Here is a 20,603-nt window from a genome sequence, read left to right on the forward strand (position 1 = left end):
TTTTTCTTCCACTTCGACGTGGATTTCGTTCAAGTCGAGCCTTCACTTTCCGAACCATTTTTGGCGTTGTTGCGGTTTTTTTTGGCCCACCTCCAATGCTATCAGTATCATTGTAACGTTTTATAGTGCGATATACAAATATTTTATTCACTTTGAGGTGACTGAGCTCACGAACAGTGGCTGGTTGTGATTTTCCAGCCAAATATAACGCAATCACACTATTACGTTTGAATTCCATCACAGAAAAAAAAATCAACAAAACTGAGACGCAAATGCTTCTGATGGCTTATAAACAATATATTGAACTGTCACCCTTTACATATATTATATTTATATATATACAGACCTACAGTTTCAAGCCGACTCCGAACGGCATATATTTTTTATAAGGAGTTTTTTATGGCAAAAATATACTCGGCACGACCGCTATTGGAAAATGGTAGTCACTCACCAATCCATTCGGGTATATGTGTTCGCGAGCCTTTGTTTAAAAAATCGGGTTAACTAATTATATAGGGTGATCAATCATGAGGTGCTTTTTCAATAGTTAAAAAAAACAAAAATGTAAATTATGTTCAAAACCTTTATTTATCATTTGAAAGGACATTCTTTGACATTTACTTTTTGAATATGACTTCATTCAAATGTTGGCCGCAACTACGCTTAAGGTGGTCCATTCTGAAGGTCTAATTTTCAATCACTCGTTCGAGCATTTCGACTGATATGTCGTAATGTTGGCTTCCAGAGCTTCAATCGTAGCTGGTTTATCAGCATAGACCTTGGACTTCACGAATCCCCAAAGAAAAAAGTCCAAAGGTGTGATATCACAAGATCTTGGTGGCCAACTCACAGGTCCTAAACGTGAAATCAGCTGCTCTCCGAAATGACTTCTCAATAAAGTCATTGTTTCACGAGCTGTATGGCAAGTGGCTTGTCACAGAACGCTGATTTTCATAATACAGTTGAACAATTTGTAGACGTTGTTGCGGTGTGAGTCTTTCCATGATGAAATGCCAAACGCTGTTCAACAAATCCACGATGACAGTTTGCCACAACTCGCGCGCGATCTGTAAAAAAAACGCAAATGAAAAAAACTCCTCTTAATTGATCACCCTATATAATATCTATGTTAAGAATTTCATTATTAATGACCATAAGAATAGCAAAATAATATCCCTTTTCCAGAATATGCGTCTGCTCATTTGAACAAAACAGTCAGTCTATATATACATAGTAAATATCAAAAAACGGCTTCATTTTGCATTATGCAAGAGCATACATGTACGAGGAATGCTGCTGAAGTGACAATCCTTGGCTGGATATAAATCGGAGTCGTTCCGGTACGTGGTTGTTGTTTTAGCAGCTCACTTAACCCTATCAGTGCGGTGTAGTCATCGGCTGTCTTTGTCTAATTCATCTAACGGTAGACCCAGAATGCGTGCTGTTTCGACCGGTTGAGTTCAGAGGAGAGGGGTGTTAGGTGAGTAGGTTTGCTACAGCATGTGAATAGGTGGTTAGTGTCTTGCAGTGTGCCTTCACATGCTGGTCCAATTATATATTGTGTATGTCGACATAATATCAAAAAGACGTAAACGGGTGAACGGTGTGAACATTCTTACTAGTACCTTTTTTAGTATTTGCTCACACATGAATTCTGTAAATCGAAATTTCTTACATCCGGATTGCGGATGACATTACCGAAAAGTTTATTGGGAATGTTTTATGTTATTACAATAATAACACATATTTTTCTGTTGAATAGTCTTTTCTTATTTAACACCGCATTATAATTTCTACTTCTATTTTAAATATTGTGCAACATTTTAGATTTGCGTACGCAAAAGTTGTCAAAGAAACCTTTTTATCATAATCCACTTAATTAATTCAATTCTGTTTTTAATTGTATATATTTTTTTATTTGCCAATAAATGAAATGATGAATGAAGTAAATGTTATTTAAAATTCATACAGACATTTATATTTGTAGGGCTATAAGGTTATGAGTATTAAATTTTATTAGCTCCAACAAATTTGCATTTACAAAGATTATAATAAAAACAGTAAAAAAAAAAATTCATACAAAGAGCGCATTTCTCAGCAATACTTTTAAAGCTATTGAATACATATATATGTACATATATACACATAGGCTTAGTGAAAAAATGCATACAAAATGCGTAACTACACACGCAATTTACGCTTTAAATAGCAAATATTTCATAAAAACATATATTTTTAAGCCGTATCTTTACTTTGGTTTCAAGTGGACTAGTTAGTTATTCGAATTTATCCAAAATGGTTTCTCTTTTTGTTTTTGGAAAAAGTTTTAGTATTAAACATAAGTATTTAATTTCGAAGTGTGTATCCGTTGCTATATTTTTAAACATTTCACTATATTTTTATATACAAATTAATTTTACCGGTGTTGTATGTGAATCTCATTAAAACATGCCTGGTCGATCAGTTTCTCGATTTCCTTGTTTTTCAAAGAACATGGCGTCCTAAAAACAGAGAAAATTATAATTTTTATTATTCACATTAATTGCAGAATAAGAAAATATTTAAAAAACTCCTTATATCTACATATACAACGAAAATAAAATTATATCTCATACGATTTTAGCTTTACACTCTAGAATTTCATTACTCAATTTATATGCATATGTATGCGTAAGTATGTATGTGAACAAATATGCTAGCCAACTACGAGTACTGCACAATCACTGTTTACTGATTCAATGTTTACCTCAATCCTTAAATTCTTCGGCGTAAACGTGTTAACAGTTTTAAACGATAAAACTTAACGCTATAGCTCTATATACAATATAACACAATTATGAAAAATACTCTTGCTCAAATGAGACTGTGAAATCTTTATAATATTAATCGAGTACTTACAATAAGAAAAGTAGCGCCCAATAGCACAGCTTTTATGCGCACATCCAAATCCAGCGGAAAGGTAATACCAAAGAAATCAGCATCAGTAAATAATTCTCGTGCTAAACCAGACCATTGCTTTGAGATCTTTCCCACAGACTCCCCAGTTAGGGAAACAATCTAAAACAATTAGAAACATAATCAATTCAATATCAAATACTAATTCATGCATCGATATCAGTCTTAACAACTATTTCCATCGGCTTACATTGAATTGTACATCTCCACACATTGTAAAGGTACAGAAGGGTCCCTCGATGCGTAGCACTGTGTCACCAATATGATTTTTTATACGAAATGAGGGCGAACATATGGACCATTCTTGTTCGATGGTGCCAACTACACACCCAGGTGGTGAGGATACCTCCATTGTTTGTAGGCAGCATGGGAAGCAACACGCCGAACAGGCTAATGGACGGTTCATATGGATGACTTCATTACGGTAATTATCGAATACTTTCATATCAAATGGACGAGATGGACCACATATATTACGCGTACAACAATCGTTTTCTTCTACAGCGAAATAGACTTTTTGACCAAGCGCATTTTTTATTGAGAATTTATTATTGGTCTCGAAACCGGTGAAAGCTTCGAGTAATTCGACTTTTTGTTTAACCAAAAGCTGGTCGACCATCGTAAGGTATTCCAAGCCGCGCGGACAATTCGGTATGCCGGCTGGCATACTCATCCAATCGCCTAAAAATGTAAAAAAATTACATCACTCATTAATATCTGCCATATATTTGTCGATTTTCATCAATTTACTACAACTAAAGGACTGAAGAGAAATACATAGTTTAGATCCGTATTTTCACATATTTTAAATATGTGGTACGTATGTTGTTGTTGATGTAGCAGCATAAACATTCTCCGCTTATGTTTGGGGAATGCTGCTGGAGTGACAGTCCTTGGCCGGATATAAATCCGAAGCGTTTCGCAAGCTTAGAACGGACGATCGAGGGAACACATGTATACTTATATATGAATATATGTTCTTTTTCTTGATTGGCGCATTAATGGCTTTCGCGATTTTGGCCGAGATTAACAAAGCGCGCCAGTCGTTTATTTTTCATACTCACAGGCGCCAGTTGAAAACATCAAGTGAAGCCAGGCCCTTCTCCACCTGATCTTTCCAACGGAGCGGAGGCCTTCCTCTTCCTCTGTTATCACCAGTTGCTTTCGCATCGAATACTTTCAGAGCGGAGTGTTTGTTTTCATTCGCACGACATGACCCAGTCAACGAAGCCGCTGGAACTTTATTCGCTGCGCTATGTCTATGTCGTCGTAAAGCTCATTCAGCTCATTCTTCCATCGCTTGCCATACTCGCCGTTACCCACGAGCACAGGTCCAAAAATCCTCCGCAGAATCATTTTCTCAAACACGCCAAGGGACGCCTCATCGTCCAAGGTTCAGCGCCATACGTTAGGACTTATTAAATCTTTCACTCGGACGGGCATGATGAGAGACAATGACAAAGACAAGAGGTACTTCGTTTGGTGCTTTATTCTTTTTTATCTAATTTGGAAAAGGCAGAACTAACGACCCGTTGTTCAGGTGAAAGAAAACAGCCATCGTGAGCCCATCGAGGATGACGAACGTAGTGGCAGGCCGTGGACATCGAAAACTGATGAAAACATCAATAGAGTAAAATAGCTGGCAGAGGGCACGAACATTGCTTATAGACCCTTTCAGGGCATTGTATCATACTTATAGTTAATGATTTGGGTGTGCGCCGAGTTGCTGCAAAGTTGGTCCCAAGGGACCTGAATTTCATGCAAAAAAGAGGCCGCGTTGATATCGCCAAAGACATGATTGCCAAGATCAATCCGACCCAACATTTATCAAACGCATCATTACTGGAGACGAGGCGTGGATTTATGAGTACAACACGCAATCCAGACATCAGGCGAGTGAGTGAAGTGCTCCGAATGTACCACGTCGTTTTCAGCAAAAAAAAGAAGGCGATGCTCACGGTTTTTATGGATTACAAAGGTATTGTACTCCACGAATTTTTGCCAGATCAGGCAGTCAGTAAGGACTATTATTTGGGCGTTATGAGACATTTACCAAAAAAGAAAGGATTTTTGGGAAAACAACTCGTGAATTTTGCACCATGCTGACGTACATTGCCATCATTAATCGTGAATTGTTGACCAAGAACGAAACAAATATCATCTGCCCTGATAGCTATACCGAAAATAGGTCTAGCAATGATTTGAGAGGTGGATTAAAGACTGGCATAAGTGCGTTGAGTTTTCTGAATATATTCCGGGAACTTTTTGATCAAGAAGGCATGCTTTCTTTTTTTTGTAACAAATATCTTTTTCTGGCTATATCTCTTTGGAAATATCTATTTATAATAAGTTCGGTTTTCTTTGGAAAGCTTTTTGTAATCTTATAAGATTTCTTATCTGAAGTAGTTGATATAAAAAAGGTTTAATCTAATACGTTGATAACATATAAAATAATTATGACACTAGTTTTTGAATAGTCATTCCTCTACATTTTTCTTAGTGAGATAGTACGTACATACATATATACATAGTAGGTATGTATGGTAGACAAACAAAACAAAACCGTTTCGCCATTTGAACTAAAACTACTAGACAATTAAGCGACACCAATTGAGCAACTGAACTTGGGCGTGAATATAAGAGATTGAATAGATTTCAAAGTCAACAATAGTTAGTTGTTCGTCACTTGTCCAAATATATCAAGATACAAACACACATGCACACTTGCATATGAACGGCATCAACTTTAAACACACTTATCTGATTTTAATGTGAATAAATGCATGTATGTATGTACGGAATGTATATGCCCATCCGGAAATCGTGTATAAGAATACATCCATTTTGAAAATATCTGCCAAATTTTCTCTTAAGTAACGGGAATGAATTAGATAATGATAGTGTAATGTCGAGTGTTAAATAGCTGAAATTATGGCATTTAGTCGGGAGAACAGGTACGTAGAACCTGCTGTCGTTAGATTGAATGGCATCGACTACGACCACCGATGGGCAAATCGACCTAGGCAGAATTTGATAAGCTATCACAAAAACAATAAGCCAACTTATTACCAATCAAAACTGGGATTTTGTCCGACCAAGGGCTATCGCCCCAATAAACTAAACCGGTCCAATGCAATGAATCTCACTCCTCCTCTTTCGTCACTGGAGTATCTCTATGCAATTAGGTTGGTCCAAACACTTTCGATTAGGAAATTTGAAATTTAATTTTACTGTGTTTATCAAAAAACGCTCTAACCAAACTCAACTTCAGTTAGATGTAATAAGTGCAACGAGTGGAGGTGATAGGGAATGGACCACAATGCCAATGTTCTCGTTATAGATGCCCTCAGCATCCACGTCTTCTACATCACGAAACAAGCCGGTGCCTTTCCTAAGCATACAAAATGAAACCTGCACGGTTTCTCGGAGCTCACCAGGGGAGAACAACTCTCCCGATTGATTGATGACCGCTAGCCAGTAGTACTTGGGGCAAACGTTGATGCCAAGGAAATCGGTCGACCGGTTTTACGCAGGATGAAGCTTAAGACATACCAAATTACTGCCCGCAGAACGGCGGCGGGATGCTATTGATGCCGCCGGTTCAGCATCTACACAGCTAGGCATGTATGCTCCCTGTTATGGATCGTAACACTATGATCAGCGAGCAATTCCTGATGGGGTGCTATCGTAGGAAACGCCCCAGACGGCAAGTGCAAACGGCTGAACCACCTCTAAGACACGTTAGAAGGAATCTCCACACACACAAAAACTACTGGAACTCATAGATACAAACAGAATATCAACAACATTCACCGAGTGGCACTTGCCATCTTTGTGGATAACATTATCAGAGTTTAACTGCCACCCATCGCAGACAAAGAGCTTCTGCTAGCTGGTGAGACCCGAGTTAACTGGCAGAATAACGTCCCGGATATTGCGCAGACTAAGCTCTCACTTATCCAGAATTGCCCAATACATACCAAACATGTGACTGACATGTGAAGTTCATCTGCACTACACTAACCACCTCTTCACATGCACACTTAAACTCGCTCATGTAACACCCCTTTACGTTTCCTGTTTCCTAGGCCTGCCGTTAGATGACATCGACCGATGACTTCAAGAACTGTCACTCCATCAGTTTTCCGTAATTGTATGGGGAATGTTTATGCTGCAGCAACAAAAACAACAACAACAACATTAGCCACTGATAATTTCACAGCATTAGGCATGTTAAAAAAAACTCAGAAGGTGTGGTCAATATCAGACCGTTAACCAGCTCTCAGCGAATTTCAAAGAATCAGCTGGTTGGCTAACGTAACTGGGGTCATAACAGCGGGTTTACAAATAAACTGAGATTGTTTTGGTTATACGCAAAAAAACAAACCAACATGGACTTCGCTGTACAACGACTGATTGGACGAGTATGCGAATACGTATGAAATGAGAGAGCCGAGTTCTTCTGCCGAAACCCCAGTGACGTGACAACCGAAGTTACTCCCTCTATTTCGTTTTTTACCATAGCTAAAGGTCAAACCTGATAATCTATCATACTTGGCACTTGGGTAGGGTTTTGTAAACTCCTTCAACAACAAAAACCAATCGTGTAAGCGTACGTTACTTTAAAGTATTATACATATCTTTACAAGTGTATTTCTACAATAAAAAATTTCTTTGTTCTTTCTAGTAATTTATAAACAAACATCTTATCGCAAGTGTTTCATAGATAAATTTGTTTAGCTATCGCTTGTAATCATATAACTGCAAGACATATAAATATGTACAGGGTGCGCCATTTTTATGTCGGTATGTAAAGACTGTAAAACTTTGCCATTTACCAACCTACCGACTATACATCGAAAATAGTCGTTCTATTGTTCTAACTCAATGCGCATTTCGCAAAAAGTATCGCGGCAAACAGGCACTGTCTGACAATACTATTCGTCGTTTGGCGTCGAATTTTTTTGAGCACGGGACAGTAGGAGATCGTCAACGTTCCGTTCATCAACGACCAAGACGTTCTCATGAACTTGTTGAAGCAGTGAGGGAGAGCGTTGCCCAGGAGCCAACATCGTCGTTGAGCTCAGCATTTTGGCGTCGGTGAAACCGCAATGCTGTGCATTGTGGTATGATTTAAATTTGTTTATGTATAAATTGCAATTGACACAAAGAATATTGCCGACAGACTGTTCACGTCGCTTGGAATAGGGCCAAACAGTGGCTCGAATGGTTAACACTGAACCCAATTTTTGGAAGCAAATTTTAATGACTGACTAGGCACATTTTAACCTCTCTGGCAGCGTGAATAAACAAAATTGCGGCATTTGGGGAATTGAGAATCCACACGAGATCCATGAAACGCCTTTGCATGACCGGAAAGCAACTGTTTGGGCCGGCATTTGCGCCAAAACCATCATTGGGTCATATTTTTACCGATAAAATTAAAAGGTCGATGGAAACCGATATAGATGGATGTTGGTTCATTATGTCGGCCCGCAAATGCGTGAGAAAGGGTTAGACGGTTACTGACTTAACCGCTCCGGACTTCTTTTTGTGGGGTTATCTGAAAAGTAAGGCAAACATTCGTTCCGAAAACGACGCTATAAAACCCGAAATGCTTGACAGGGTGATTGTTAATAAAGGTGGCCACTTGATTGATATTGTATTCAAAAAATAGTTTTAGTAAATTGTAAATAACCAAACCAAATAAAAATACCTCACTTATACAAATCAGTTGTTTTTTTTTCAAAGTTATTCAATGTTTTCATACCGACATAAAAGATGGCGCACCCTGTAAATGAATATGTGTATATATGTAAATATATATGACATGCATTTCAAATAGCTGTAATCAGTAAGATCTTAGAGCACTTGACAAAACTTGCTTCTTACACCGCTACAACAATAACAAGTTTTTGCAAATGGTCACTCCACCGCGACCCCAAAAAACCCTCAAGCCATCGAGAGTCAATAAATATCCTTTACTGTTGTTTTACTTGTAATAGAATAAAATATATGAATGCTGCTGAAATGACTGTCCTTGGCCGTATATAAATTCGGGCTGTTTTACTACTTTGAATATAAGCGCCCATTTACACAGGGAAACATTCTGTTCGTGGGAAAAGGACGAACGGAGAAGAGAGAGGGGTTTTGTCTCCCGTACTGCCGACACACATTGTGCCTCTTATTCGTATTGTCAATCTTAAAGTTGATTGCAAGCCATTTTTTTACGTTTTTGTTTTCTTCTTTTGTGGGTGAAAGTTCTGAGTTCTGTGTTGGTTTTCAATCAATAAAGTAAGTATAATTTAAAAAACTTATGGGATAGTTTTATATTGAATTCCAATTTTTTTTTTCAAATTTTTTCTAAATTTTCATTTCTAGATACTCAAATTAATTTTGAGTTAAGTTTTTATACATAAAGTATTTTTAAGTTAATTTTTTTTATTCAAGTACAAAAATATATGTATGTAAATAAAAAAATGTTTATTATTTAACCAACTCAGTTTGCTTTCTTCATGAAATATTTAAGAAACTATATCCGAACCAGAAGATGATACAGAAGTAAGCGTCAAAAAAACGAATGTTGCCGAAAACAATTTTGCCCGTGTGACCACGAATTAAACATCAAATTTTCAGTGCCTCCCTTCCAGATGTCTCCGTGTATAAATTGGCACTAACCACTCTATTAGGAACATAGGCTTTTCAATACACGAAAAATCCCATGAACGAAAATAAGTTCCAAACTTAAAAAAACAAAATTAAAATAAATAAAGATCCGTTGGCGGTCTCGTGTGTGCTGCATACTTACAGACATTTAAATGCAAACCCAGTACTTGGATTCTTAACAAAGCAACGAAAATTTATATAGTAAACTACCTTTAAGCGCAAAAAACGTATTTAAATGAAGGTAAAAATTGTTGAAGTTCTGTAAATTTTGTTGTCCAAAGTCCATAAATACATTTACATAAATACTTTGCTACTAGTAAATAAGCTTTGTTATCATTAATCTTAATCACTTTATGACTTTGGCTCTTAAATGCACAAAGTGGATTTATTTCTGACATTTCTTACACACTTTCTCACCTTTTATCCTCATCACTTAGGAAAAACGCATATCCTTTCTTTTTTGCCGATTTATTTAAACACAGCGAACGTCGAAATTTTTTCGCCAAAGGCTTATTCGTTTCGCGCACGACCACAAGTTTTAAACTACCGCTACGTCTGCGCAAATATTCGTATTTTTCATACAAACTATGCCAAATTATGCGCAACACATTTGCACCCACACCACCAATACCGTTGCTATTGGCACTACTTTCGTTATGAGTTTTCTTTGGAGCCGCTGCTGCTGAACCGTGCAACTCAACTGTTGAAGCATACAAATTTTTACCCGATCGAGATTCGCACATTCTGCTTGAAAGGCGTTAGTTATGTAATTTTACTCTATATAAGTAACACAAATTTGAAATGAAATGTGTAAACACCAAGGTGGATTTATTAAGGTGACAGCATTCACCCAGCTGAATTTTTCGCCGTAGGTGGCTTACGTGAAAATGATATGCTTTGTATGTCTGGATTGGTATGTTTACATTCGTAAGTTTACATTTGATTACTGATTTTGACGTGATGCTTGGACCAAACGCAACAACAAATACATGTAGGGTTTTACTTATATGTGTTTGCTGTCACCTGTAATAAATTCGCCTTGGTAAACACAAAGTATTGTCCAGCTGGACCGTTGTTGCAAGACTAAATGTATGTGGATGAATTTCAAACCGACGAGGACGTAAAGCCATCACATTCGCTGCGCGCGTTTATCATTTAATTTGTTCAATTAAAGAACTTAGTGATAAGATGTGAAGGTACCATAGAATTTTCGAAACGTAATCATGTACATAGGTAGGTTTATTGTATTATAATGTATTCGGTTTTTTAGTATATGAATGTGCATGTGCATGTGTAGGAAGGGAGTGCGGTGAAATGTGAGAATCTAACTAAACAGCCATTTGTAACTACAATACACTAATACTAATTTTAGCAAACAAACATTGGCAATTGTTGCATATAAATATAGGTATATTGAAGTATCTATGTATGTATGATACATGAATAGGGGAATGCCAAATGCTCAGATTCTCCTTCGCATTTTTCGAATCTTTTCGAAGCAAAGTAGATCAATACTCTGCGTCGCTGAACTCGAGTTCTCAAAATTATATACTGAAATTAGCCCACAACAGACCAACTCTCGATCGATTTGCATTCCATTTAGCATACACAAATACCAGGTCATTGACTATGTTGGACGTAATACGCATATATAATATATGACAGACGCGACTATCGCACATTTGTCGGTAAGTCTTATCGCAGAAGGAACAAGTAAATTCTTTTAAAATAATAATTACTTCAATGATCAGCAAAGATGCAATTACATATACGTACATATGTACACGTGCATATACTGGAATTAAACCTTCAGTAAGCTACGTACACTCCGTGACAAAACGATAGCTCATCTACATTTTTACCAGTTTGACTTTTTTTGGATTTTTATGATTTTTTTTTATAAAAGTATAGCTCATTGTCTTGGACTATGACAACATCCGATAAGGCGTCCCTTGGAGTGTTTGAGAGAAAGATTATGCAGAAGATTTTAGGACCACTGCACGTTGGTGAAACTATCCGGCTCTGAATGTATTCGATGTGGAACCAGCTGGTGGTAGCAGAGGAAGAGGAAGGTCTCCTCTGTGTTGGAAAGATCAGGTGGAGAAGGACTTGGGTTCACTTGGTGTTTCCAAGTGGCACCGGTTAGCACAAGAAAGAAACGACTAGCGTGCTTTGTTAAACTCGGCCAAACTCGCCTAAGCGGTTATCACGCCAATCAAAAACTATATCACAGTGCGTCTGAAATGGATTTAAATAAAAAGTCCTTGCAATCAACATTTTTCCGATTTTTCAATATGGGCCCCTAGACTATTTTAAGACCAAAACAAAGATAATCGCCGGAGCCATTTTTGTGAAAACTCACTTTTAATAGTTTTTGTCATCGATAATGCACGCAACGATCAATTGGTAATTCCGAAGTGTATATATGAATTTTTGTATCATATATAGAAAACGAAAAAAAATTATAAGAAGTCAACGTGCCATTTTAGCACTTATACTATATTATAATATAATATATAATATTAAAATTCAATAATCAATTCAATGCATACCGAAAATTTGTCTAGAATTAAAAATCGTGGCATCCCAATTCCGAAAGTTTGTGGAATTTTTCTATTGTTTTATTAAAATTGAACCTTGGCATTTATATGGTTTGTTTAGATAATGCTATAATATTTTTTAGGCGGCCGCCGTAGCTGAATGAGTTGTTGCGCGACTACCATTCGGAATTCACAGAGAGAACGTCGGTTCGAATCTCGTAAACATCAAAATTAAGAAAAACATTTTTCTAATAGCGGTCGCCCCTCAGCAGGCAATGGCAAACCTCCGAGTGTATTTCTGCCATGAAAAGGCTCCTCACAAAAATATCTGCCGTTCGGAGTCGGCTTTAAACTGTAGGTCCCTCCATTTGTGGAACAACATCAAGGCGCACACCACAAATAGGAGGAGGAGCTCGGCCAAACACCCAAAAAGGGTGTACGCGCCAATTATATATATATATATATATATAATATTTTTAAAAGCTATACTTTTATAAAAAATAATAAACAAACAAGATTAGAGGAAAAGGAAAAATAGTCAAATCTGGTGCTATCTTTTGACGCGGACTGTATAAGTTGTATGAACTTGTACGTGCATACGTGCATACATAGAGATATACCACATACACATACAAGTTTTTAAAATTAATAATAACAGATATTCATTGTATGTGATTTTATTTCAGAGATTAATATAACAAATATAAACAATAATTCAATGATCTTTTAAAACTTAAACTAGTGACAATAGGAACAAAAAGAAAATATTCATGTGGTCATTAAAATATATACGAGGGAGATTCAAATAGTACCCGTGTTAGAAATGAAGGCACCCTTTCTTTTTTATTTTTATTTTTTTCAACATAGTTCCCTTTTAGAAAGATACACTTCTCCCAACGCAACGGCCATTTTTTTAACTTCTCCAATAATAGGATTTGTCGAACTCTACAAAATACGCCTCTGTCTCGGTGATGACTTCCTCGTTTGAACTAAATTTTTTCCCCACGAGCCATTTCTTCATGTCAGGGAATAAGAAAAAGTCGCAGAGAGCCACATCGGGTGAATATGGGGGATGCAGCAGCAATTCATGCAGTTTGGCGGCGACAACTCCGGATGAATGTGCTGTTGAAACACCACCTTGTTTTTTGCCGAACGCAGCCGTGTCTCCTTCAATTTTTTGTAAAAGCGGTCTAATAACTTACTGCATATTGTTCAATGATCGTCCTTCCTAAAAAATCAATGAGGATGACGCCGTTCGCATCCCAAAAAATCTTTCGTTCGCATCCCATGATCTTTCCGGCCAATGGGTCTGTCTGCGCCTTCTTTGGAGCAGATTCACCGGGAGAAATCCATTATTTTGATTGTTGCTTATTTTCTGGTGTGTAATGATGAATCCAGATTTCATCAACGGTAACAACTTGACCCAAAAATTTCCTCAGGTCTTGCTTAAATTGCTCCAAACACTGCTTCGAAGTTAACAGCCCCATTCGCTTGTTGTCCTCCGGGATCAATCGAGGCCCACATTGGGCCGACAATTTTTTCATCGCCAACTTATCATGCAAAATATTAATTGCCGGTCCGGTCGATACACCTATAGCCTCTGTTATTTCGCGCACTTTCTTTCGTCGATCAGCGAGAATCATGTCGTGGACTTTTTGAATGATTTCCTCGGTAAACTCGTCTGTCAGGTGTCCAGGTCGCTCCTCATCAAAAACGGATGTTCGCCCACGTTTAAATTCGGTGGTCATAGATGGTGAAGTGTCCCCATAGACAGCATCCAACTTTGCTTTTATCTCCTCGCATTTTTTCCCATCCAAAAACAAAAACAATTCTGTTCTTTTTCCATCTTAGCGAAAATCACGAAGCATGTCTTACTCGAATAGCTCCTAAATCCAAACTAATCAAACCAATCAATCAGTCTGAAATTTGTTTGTCGTCGTTTGTGCCTGTTTGTACAACATGATCTAGACAGCGGAGCCGCTGAGTCTTAATCCGCTACACTATATCCATGCATGCATTTAATGTATTTCCGTTAACTTGCCTGTATGTCATGGCGAATTGCACTAAGTTTTCCTTTAAAACAGTGTCAAATTATGAGTAAATAATCATTGTTTGTTTCTAAACATTGAAATGAAGTGTATCAATCACCCCAACAGTTTTGCTACATATGTATATAGTGAACTGATTTTCAAAAGCCTGCGATGAAATTTTACTGAACTGGTGAAGCAGTTATAGCGTAATTATTTTGGTTTCTCTGTGGCTCATCTAATTAAGGGTTGAGCACCTCATATCTCCTATTCAAATATGAACGAGACGTTACCCATAAAACGGTCCGCGGATGACATATGGCAAAAATACATTTTTTTGTTTTTTGGTAGGACTGTTATAAGCTTACATGGCAAATTTCAACGTGATAAGTCACATAGTTTGTTTTCTGTGCTACTGTAAACAAGTCAAGCTTTAATTTTGTTTGGTTTTCAGAAAATTTTGTTTTGAAAAAATTTCATACCCTTGAAAAAGTTTTATTTTATTTTATTTGTTTAAAATTTTTGAAATTTTTTTTTTTGTAATTTTAGAAAAACACCTCTTCGAAGAAATTTCTTTTATCTTTTTGAGGAAAATTTGGTTTTGAAAAAATTTCATGCTTTCGAAACTTTTTTATTTTACTTTATTTCTTCAAAATTTTTGAAAACAATTTTTTTTTATAATTTTCGAAAAGCACCCCTTTGAAAAAATGTTTTCTATGTGTCATAGTGGTATTCCATTAACTTTTAGGATTATAGTCAAATACTTACAAATATCTACGCTTTCACAAATAGCAACAATAAACAAATTTCCTCAAAACCAAAAAATTTACTTTTTTTCTAAAAAAATTCTAAACAAACAACGTAATAAATTTAGAATTTTGTGTTCACGAAAAAACAGTATTGTTTTTATTGTGTTAACTGAAAACCAAAATGTTGCAAAAAATCAAAACAAAACTAAATTATTTTTTTGTGTTCATTTGGTCCATATGTTCCATAAAAAGTTGATATGGTAAATAATATGCAGGGTCTGATACACGCAAATTTCCATTGACCATTATAGTGACAAAATTATCGATCACCAATTCCAACAGGATTTCAAAATCAGAGTTGGAATGAGTTGTTGTGTGGTGTACTTCTGAAAAAATGAGAAATAAACAAAATAAATCTAAAAATTCGAATTCTAACTTTATCTTGTGTATGTTCTTATTACCTCTGAATTTTTCCAATGAAGCACCATTCATTTTAAATTTTCCAAGAATTTTTTTTATCATTTCGCGTTTCTTTCCTTTTTCATTCGATTCCAACATTTGTTCATAGCCGAAAACATCGTTTGCAAACGCATTCATTTCCATATAGAATTGGTCAAAGAAAGCATTGTTCAATTGAATTGAAACATTATTTTCATAAATACTTAGGACCTTAACTAATGCACCTTGGTACATACCTAACGCAAATATTCATCGCGACCTTGACATCGATACTATTGATGAAACAATACAAAGCGCTAGCAGAAGACACATAAATAGACTATTAACGCATACAAATCTTATGATGAGAAGACTACCAAATAAAGAAAAATCTACCCAAAGTCGGCTTAACCGTCAAACACCAACAGATCTTGCAAAATCCTTGTAATCAATTGCCAACTAATCGTATATGTCATTGTTTGTTAACCACTTGTTTTTAAATAATATGTATATATTTCTTCTAAATGAGCTTGGGGGCATTGGCCCTTCAATATCACTCTCATTCCATCTTTTTGTAAATCAAATTACTTATTGTCTAACGACAGGTGTAATATTTTATGGAAGAAATAAAAAAAAAAAAAAAAATTTCATTCGAATCATTTGAAATTTCTGTATACAATAACGAAAAATTCAAAAAAAGTTGTACACATAAAATGAATGTCGATTCGAAACTTACTTTAATCTAAGAATCGAGCAAGTTTTGTTTTGTACAATATTTGGATTTTTTCTTTTTTTATATGAAGAAAATATTTAAAAGAAATTTTTTTTGGGGGATGCTGCTGGAGTGGCAATCCTTGGCCGGATATAAATCCGGGTCCTTTCGGTAACGTAGAATCGACTGCGGTGGAAACGTTGAATACTTTATATTGCCTTTTGCCTTTTGAAAATTGATTTACATTCATGTAGTGCAAGTGAAGATGAAATTCATTATCTATAAGTAGGTTGAAGACTTTTGTTGGACGCTTGTAAGAGACCAGCCTCGAGTGAAATACTCCGGAATTTACTTTTAACATTGAATGCAAAAAATATGTTTATTTAACTTCCTTTTCAAAGAACTCCCTACTTTTTCACCCGTTTAAGGATAGGCCACCTGTTTATGATTTGAGGGCTACATATACTCTTTGAGAATGCCTTAGTTGACACTTCTCAGAACTTGAATATACATAAAATGTATTACATTTGTACATGTACGAGTGCATATATTATATATTACTCACCTGCCGGTCCCATTGCTTGTGGTGGTTGCATCATTGGTTGTCCAGGTTGTCCTGGTGGCGGCATTCCCGGTTGCGTAACTACTGGACCTTGTGGGCCAAATCCAGGCGAAGGTTGAAAGCCACCGCCACCATTGTACAGTGGCTGTGGTTGAGCCATACCACCATATGGAGGTTGTGGACCACCAATATTTGGAGGAACTTCACCGTAGGCAGGCATTTGTGGTACGGGCGCATAGCCGCCGCCCTGTGGTGGGCCAGGAGTAAAACCCTAATCAAAAGAAAATAATTGATAAAAATTACGTCTTAATAAAGGAAATATAAAATTATACAATAACAAAGTTTATTTTTTTATATTGCAATTTGTGGAGTACATTGAAATTCAGCGACTTCGTGAGACGCAATAAAGATAAAAACGATCACAATAATATTTATGTATGTATATATCGTCCCCTTAGTATAACAATAGCCTATGTGCTCATAGGCTATTATTTTTTTATTGAATTTTTGGATTCTCCATCGTCGATTTTATATGTGGTCAAAATTTTGTCAAATTCTAGTTCCACAAAGTGGGTCAAAACGTCAGTCAAAAAATAATAAATATTTACAGACATAACGAGATTTGAGTGAGAGCTACTTTCGACAAAAAGTTTGAAATTCATTTTCTCAAAACATCAAAAAATGTATAGGCTATTTTAATACTAAGGGGACGATATATAGATTTATAGTTAGTGAGTAAAAAATAGTCGGGGTTTTAAGATTTGTTTTCGACTTGGCGAACATTAAGGGCTTCGATGTGAAATTCTAGCAACTTTGGAAAAAAAGTAGTGTAAAAAATCGACCATTGTTGTACGCAAAGCCTTTTGAATCGGCATCATACAAATTTGCACTATTGCTTTATTTTCTCCTTTGATATTTTCAATAATTATTAATAAAAAATAATAATAGAAAACTCTATTATTTTTATTTACGTATTCACCTTCACTTATTTATTCAAATTAGTGCTGAACATCGGAAAAGTTTCAATATAAGAATAATTATAAAACCAAGATAAGTTTTACTTATTACACCCAGTCTTATATTCGATCATGGCCAGTAATTCACAAGGAACACTTCGAACGAGGTTCTTAATAGTGTCAGGAAGAATTCATTTACACACGCTAGTGGCAAAAGACGGCTTTTTAGAATCGAAAACTCATCTTGCCAGGATTCCCCACAAGTTTTCGACCGACTTTTGCCATATGAAAAAGCGTGTTGTCCTGAAGACGCTATCTATTTTGTAGGGTACCGGGATGGCAATTTAAGTTCAGCCTATTTACTACTTTAGATGAAGAAGCTCCAGTGGCAGACAAACGTTTTATGATTGCAGAATCTTTGGAAGAATGCCCTGTGATCTTTTACTGGACCTAGTTTTCACGCCCAAACCTCAAAATGTTTTTAACAACACACTGTGTTCTATTTATTTTACAAACTATTTCTCTTAGCGCTTTGCCACAGTTCCTCAAGTCTAAAATTCTTTGTTTTTCGAAATCATTAAATTATTTCCACTTGGATTGGTGCGTTTCAGCCAACTGGCTCAAAAATGCGTCTGAACGGAACTGTTAATAAGTTTTAAATGAGTAACGACATGAAAAATAATTTAAAAACCATGTTCCAAAAAAAAAAAAATTCGTTACTGAATTCAGATCATGATTCAATAATAAAAGGTTCTATATTCAAGCAGCTTCTCGTTTCCAAAAATCGGCTTCCTTATCGTAGTAATATAATAGTAACCTTTCTTTCACAAGTTTAGTAAAAGATTTAATAAAGGCAACAAATAGCTGAATGGTAAGTGTACAGGAACCATTCAAATCTCCGTGCATGAAACACCGAAAGGGTAGAAAAAGATTTTTCTAATAGCAGTCGCCCCTCGGCAGGCATTGGCAAACCACCAAATGTATTTTCTGTTATGAAAAAACTCCTCATAAAAAATATGTGCCATTCGGTGTCAGCTTAGGTCAACATCAATACGTGGAACAACTTAAAGACACACTTCAAATAAAAAGGAGAGCCAAACAATAAAGGGTGTTGAATGAAATAATAAAAATGTTTAATCTGAATAAAATAAAAATTGGATACGCAGTTTTATAACCCATTAAATTAGGGTATAATAAAGTTAAATTTCGATTAAAATTTTTCGAAAATTTGTCGATTTTTTTGTTTAGGAACAAGTAAAAGTCAAATTCCAGTTTAAGCCTTTTAAAAACGTTAATATCTCGAAAACTACTAATTTATTATATCCTTTTGAGTTTCTGAAAAAACTTCATTTCTATAAAAAAATACAAAGGTACAAAAAACATTTTGGTGATTATACACTTTATGGAATAAGTGGAAAAATTTATCAAAAAAAATCAAGCGTGGTACCAATCAATGCGTATTAACCCCAGCATTACAAATCTGAAGAAGCAAAATGTTTTTCCTCCTTCAAAAGTTATTAACAAAAAACACTTTTATATTGTTGCTCTTTCCAATCACTAAATACACAAAGATTAGTACGCTTAGAGGTCAAACTTCACTTTCTCTTTACACAAAGTAATATATTTAAACAATATTTCCCACGAAACACGGAACATTACTTAACATTAGCTTAAATATATTGTGATCAATTTTTTGACCAATTTTTCCACTTATTCCATAAAGTGTATATATACTATCTCTTTTCTCCGAAAAGTCCAATTACCAGAGTATTAAGGTCATGAACAAGTAAATTCAAATATGATACCTTTCATATGAAATCAGCATAAAAATGTTCTATCGAACAAAGTATGTTGAGCAGACATTAGCAGTAAGCAGCATTTTTTTTCGTCTTTAAATTGTAAAATTTTGTCTAAATTAGATTTTGACATTCCAAAAGCAAAAATAGAACATAATAACTACATTGTTGCTGTTTTTGCTCTACTGTGCCCAGGTTTTTTTTTCTGGCGAAACTGTGCTTAATCTTCTTTTATTACCAATATTTTTTTCGCTGGAGGAAATTCAAATCGGCTTGAATTTATTTGTCTGCTCTATAATGATCGAAATAAATCAAATAAATTTTTGATATTGATATACGAAGACATTATTTTGATATAATGACGACATTCTTAGTTGTTTGTAGCGTTGTACAAGATTACTTTAACGCCCCTTTTACGGAAGTTAATTTACATACTCACATATGCACCCGGTGCTGAGGGCCCATAGGCTCCCCCTTGCGGCATATTAGGGGCAGGCCCTCCTGATGGGTACCCCGCTCCAAATCCTGGCGGCACATATCCGCCCTTATCTACATTACTCATTGGCATCGACATTGTGGGTTGAGATGTTAGAAGATTTTCTTTTAACAAGTTTTCTGTGATAAGTACTCCTCGCCTTCTGAGAGAATCAGTCAAGTCCTTCGGATATATATTCCTTCCAGGGGTAAGCAAAACGCAGGACTAGAAACAGAAATAAGGAAGACTACACTCCAAAACAAGAATGATAGAAACAAGATTGCGCCCATCAGAGCGTACGTGACGTCACGTTTGCTGAGTTGTGCAGTATTGCCAACCATTTGCTCTTCGCAATAAATTTAGTGCTTTTTTATACCGAAAATGCGACAATTTTTAAGTTTGGTGTTTGTTTCTTTTTGTTTTTAATTTAAGGCTAGCGAAACTTTAGGTTAAAAAAAACTGTATTATTATGCAAAAGAAGTTTAAAAAAGGTCACTCTGAGAAGATTTTAGTGCTAATGAAAATTTTTTTACTCCTATAAAATTTGATAATTTCAAAGTGCAAATTTAATTTTTGGCTCCATTTAAGGTTATGCAAACTTATTAAATGCCCCTCTCTCAACTCTTCTTAAGATTGAAAACCTTTTTACACATTTTAAAAAGCCTTTGAATTTATTGAATGCGAATTAAAACCATAGAGGTATAATCGTTTCTTCCGGTCATCAATC

The 20,603-nt window shown here is 35.8% G+C and overlaps 1 protein-coding gene across 4 annotated transcripts; it reads right to left on the reverse strand.

Moving 5' to 3' along the window:
* Window positions 1-1,990: 1,990 nt before the first annotated feature.
* On the reverse strand, window positions 1,991-20,172 carry LOC129240165 (phospholipid scramblase 1-like). Of its 4 annotated transcripts, none has more exons than XM_054875756.1 (5): window positions 19,841-20,172; window positions 16,653-16,920; window positions 3,146-3,636; window positions 2,899-3,057; window positions 1,991-2,501 (listed from the first exon to the last, which is right to left on the reverse strand). In XM_054875756.1, the coding sequence occupies exons 1-5, from the start codon at window positions 19,973-19,975 to the stop codon at window positions 2,442-2,444; spliced, it is 1,113 nt and encodes a 370-aa protein (XP_054731731.1). In that variant the 5' UTR covers window positions 19,976-20,172; the 3' UTR covers window positions 1,991-2,441. The 4 variants fall into 4 exon arrangements, with proteins under 4 accessions (XP_054731731.1, XP_054731732.1, XP_054731734.1 ...); XM_054875757.1 differs by lacking the exon at window positions 19,841-20,172 and adding an exon at window positions 19,411-19,530; XM_054875759.1 differs by lacking the exons at window positions 16,653-16,920; window positions 19,841-20,172 and adding an exon at window positions 10,039-10,690 and having other exon boundaries at window positions 3,146-3,623.
* Window positions 20,173-20,603: the final 431 nt, after the last annotated feature.

Source organism: Anastrepha obliqua, chromosome 3, assembly GCF_027943255.1.
Source record: "Anastrepha obliqua isolate idAnaObli1 chromosome 3, idAnaObli1_1.0, whole genome shotgun sequence".
Taxonomy (NCBI): domain Eukaryota; kingdom Metazoa; phylum Arthropoda; class Insecta; order Diptera; family Tephritidae; genus Anastrepha; species Anastrepha obliqua.

Excerpts from the sequence above, each read along its gene's own strand:
- LOC129240165 (XM_054875756.1), bottom strand. The coding sequence starts at position 19,975 with ATGTCGATGCCAATGAGTAATGTAGATAAGGGCGGATATGTGCCGCCA. Across the intron at positions 3,637-16,652 it reads ACAAGCAATGGGACCGGCAG|GCGATTGGATGAGTATGCCA; the intron begins GTGAGTAATATA and ends TTACATTTTTAG. Across the intron at positions 2,502-2,898 it reads TGGGCGCTACTTTTCTTATT|GACGCCATGTTCTTTGAAAA; the intron begins GTAAGTACTCGA and ends CTCTGTTTTTAG.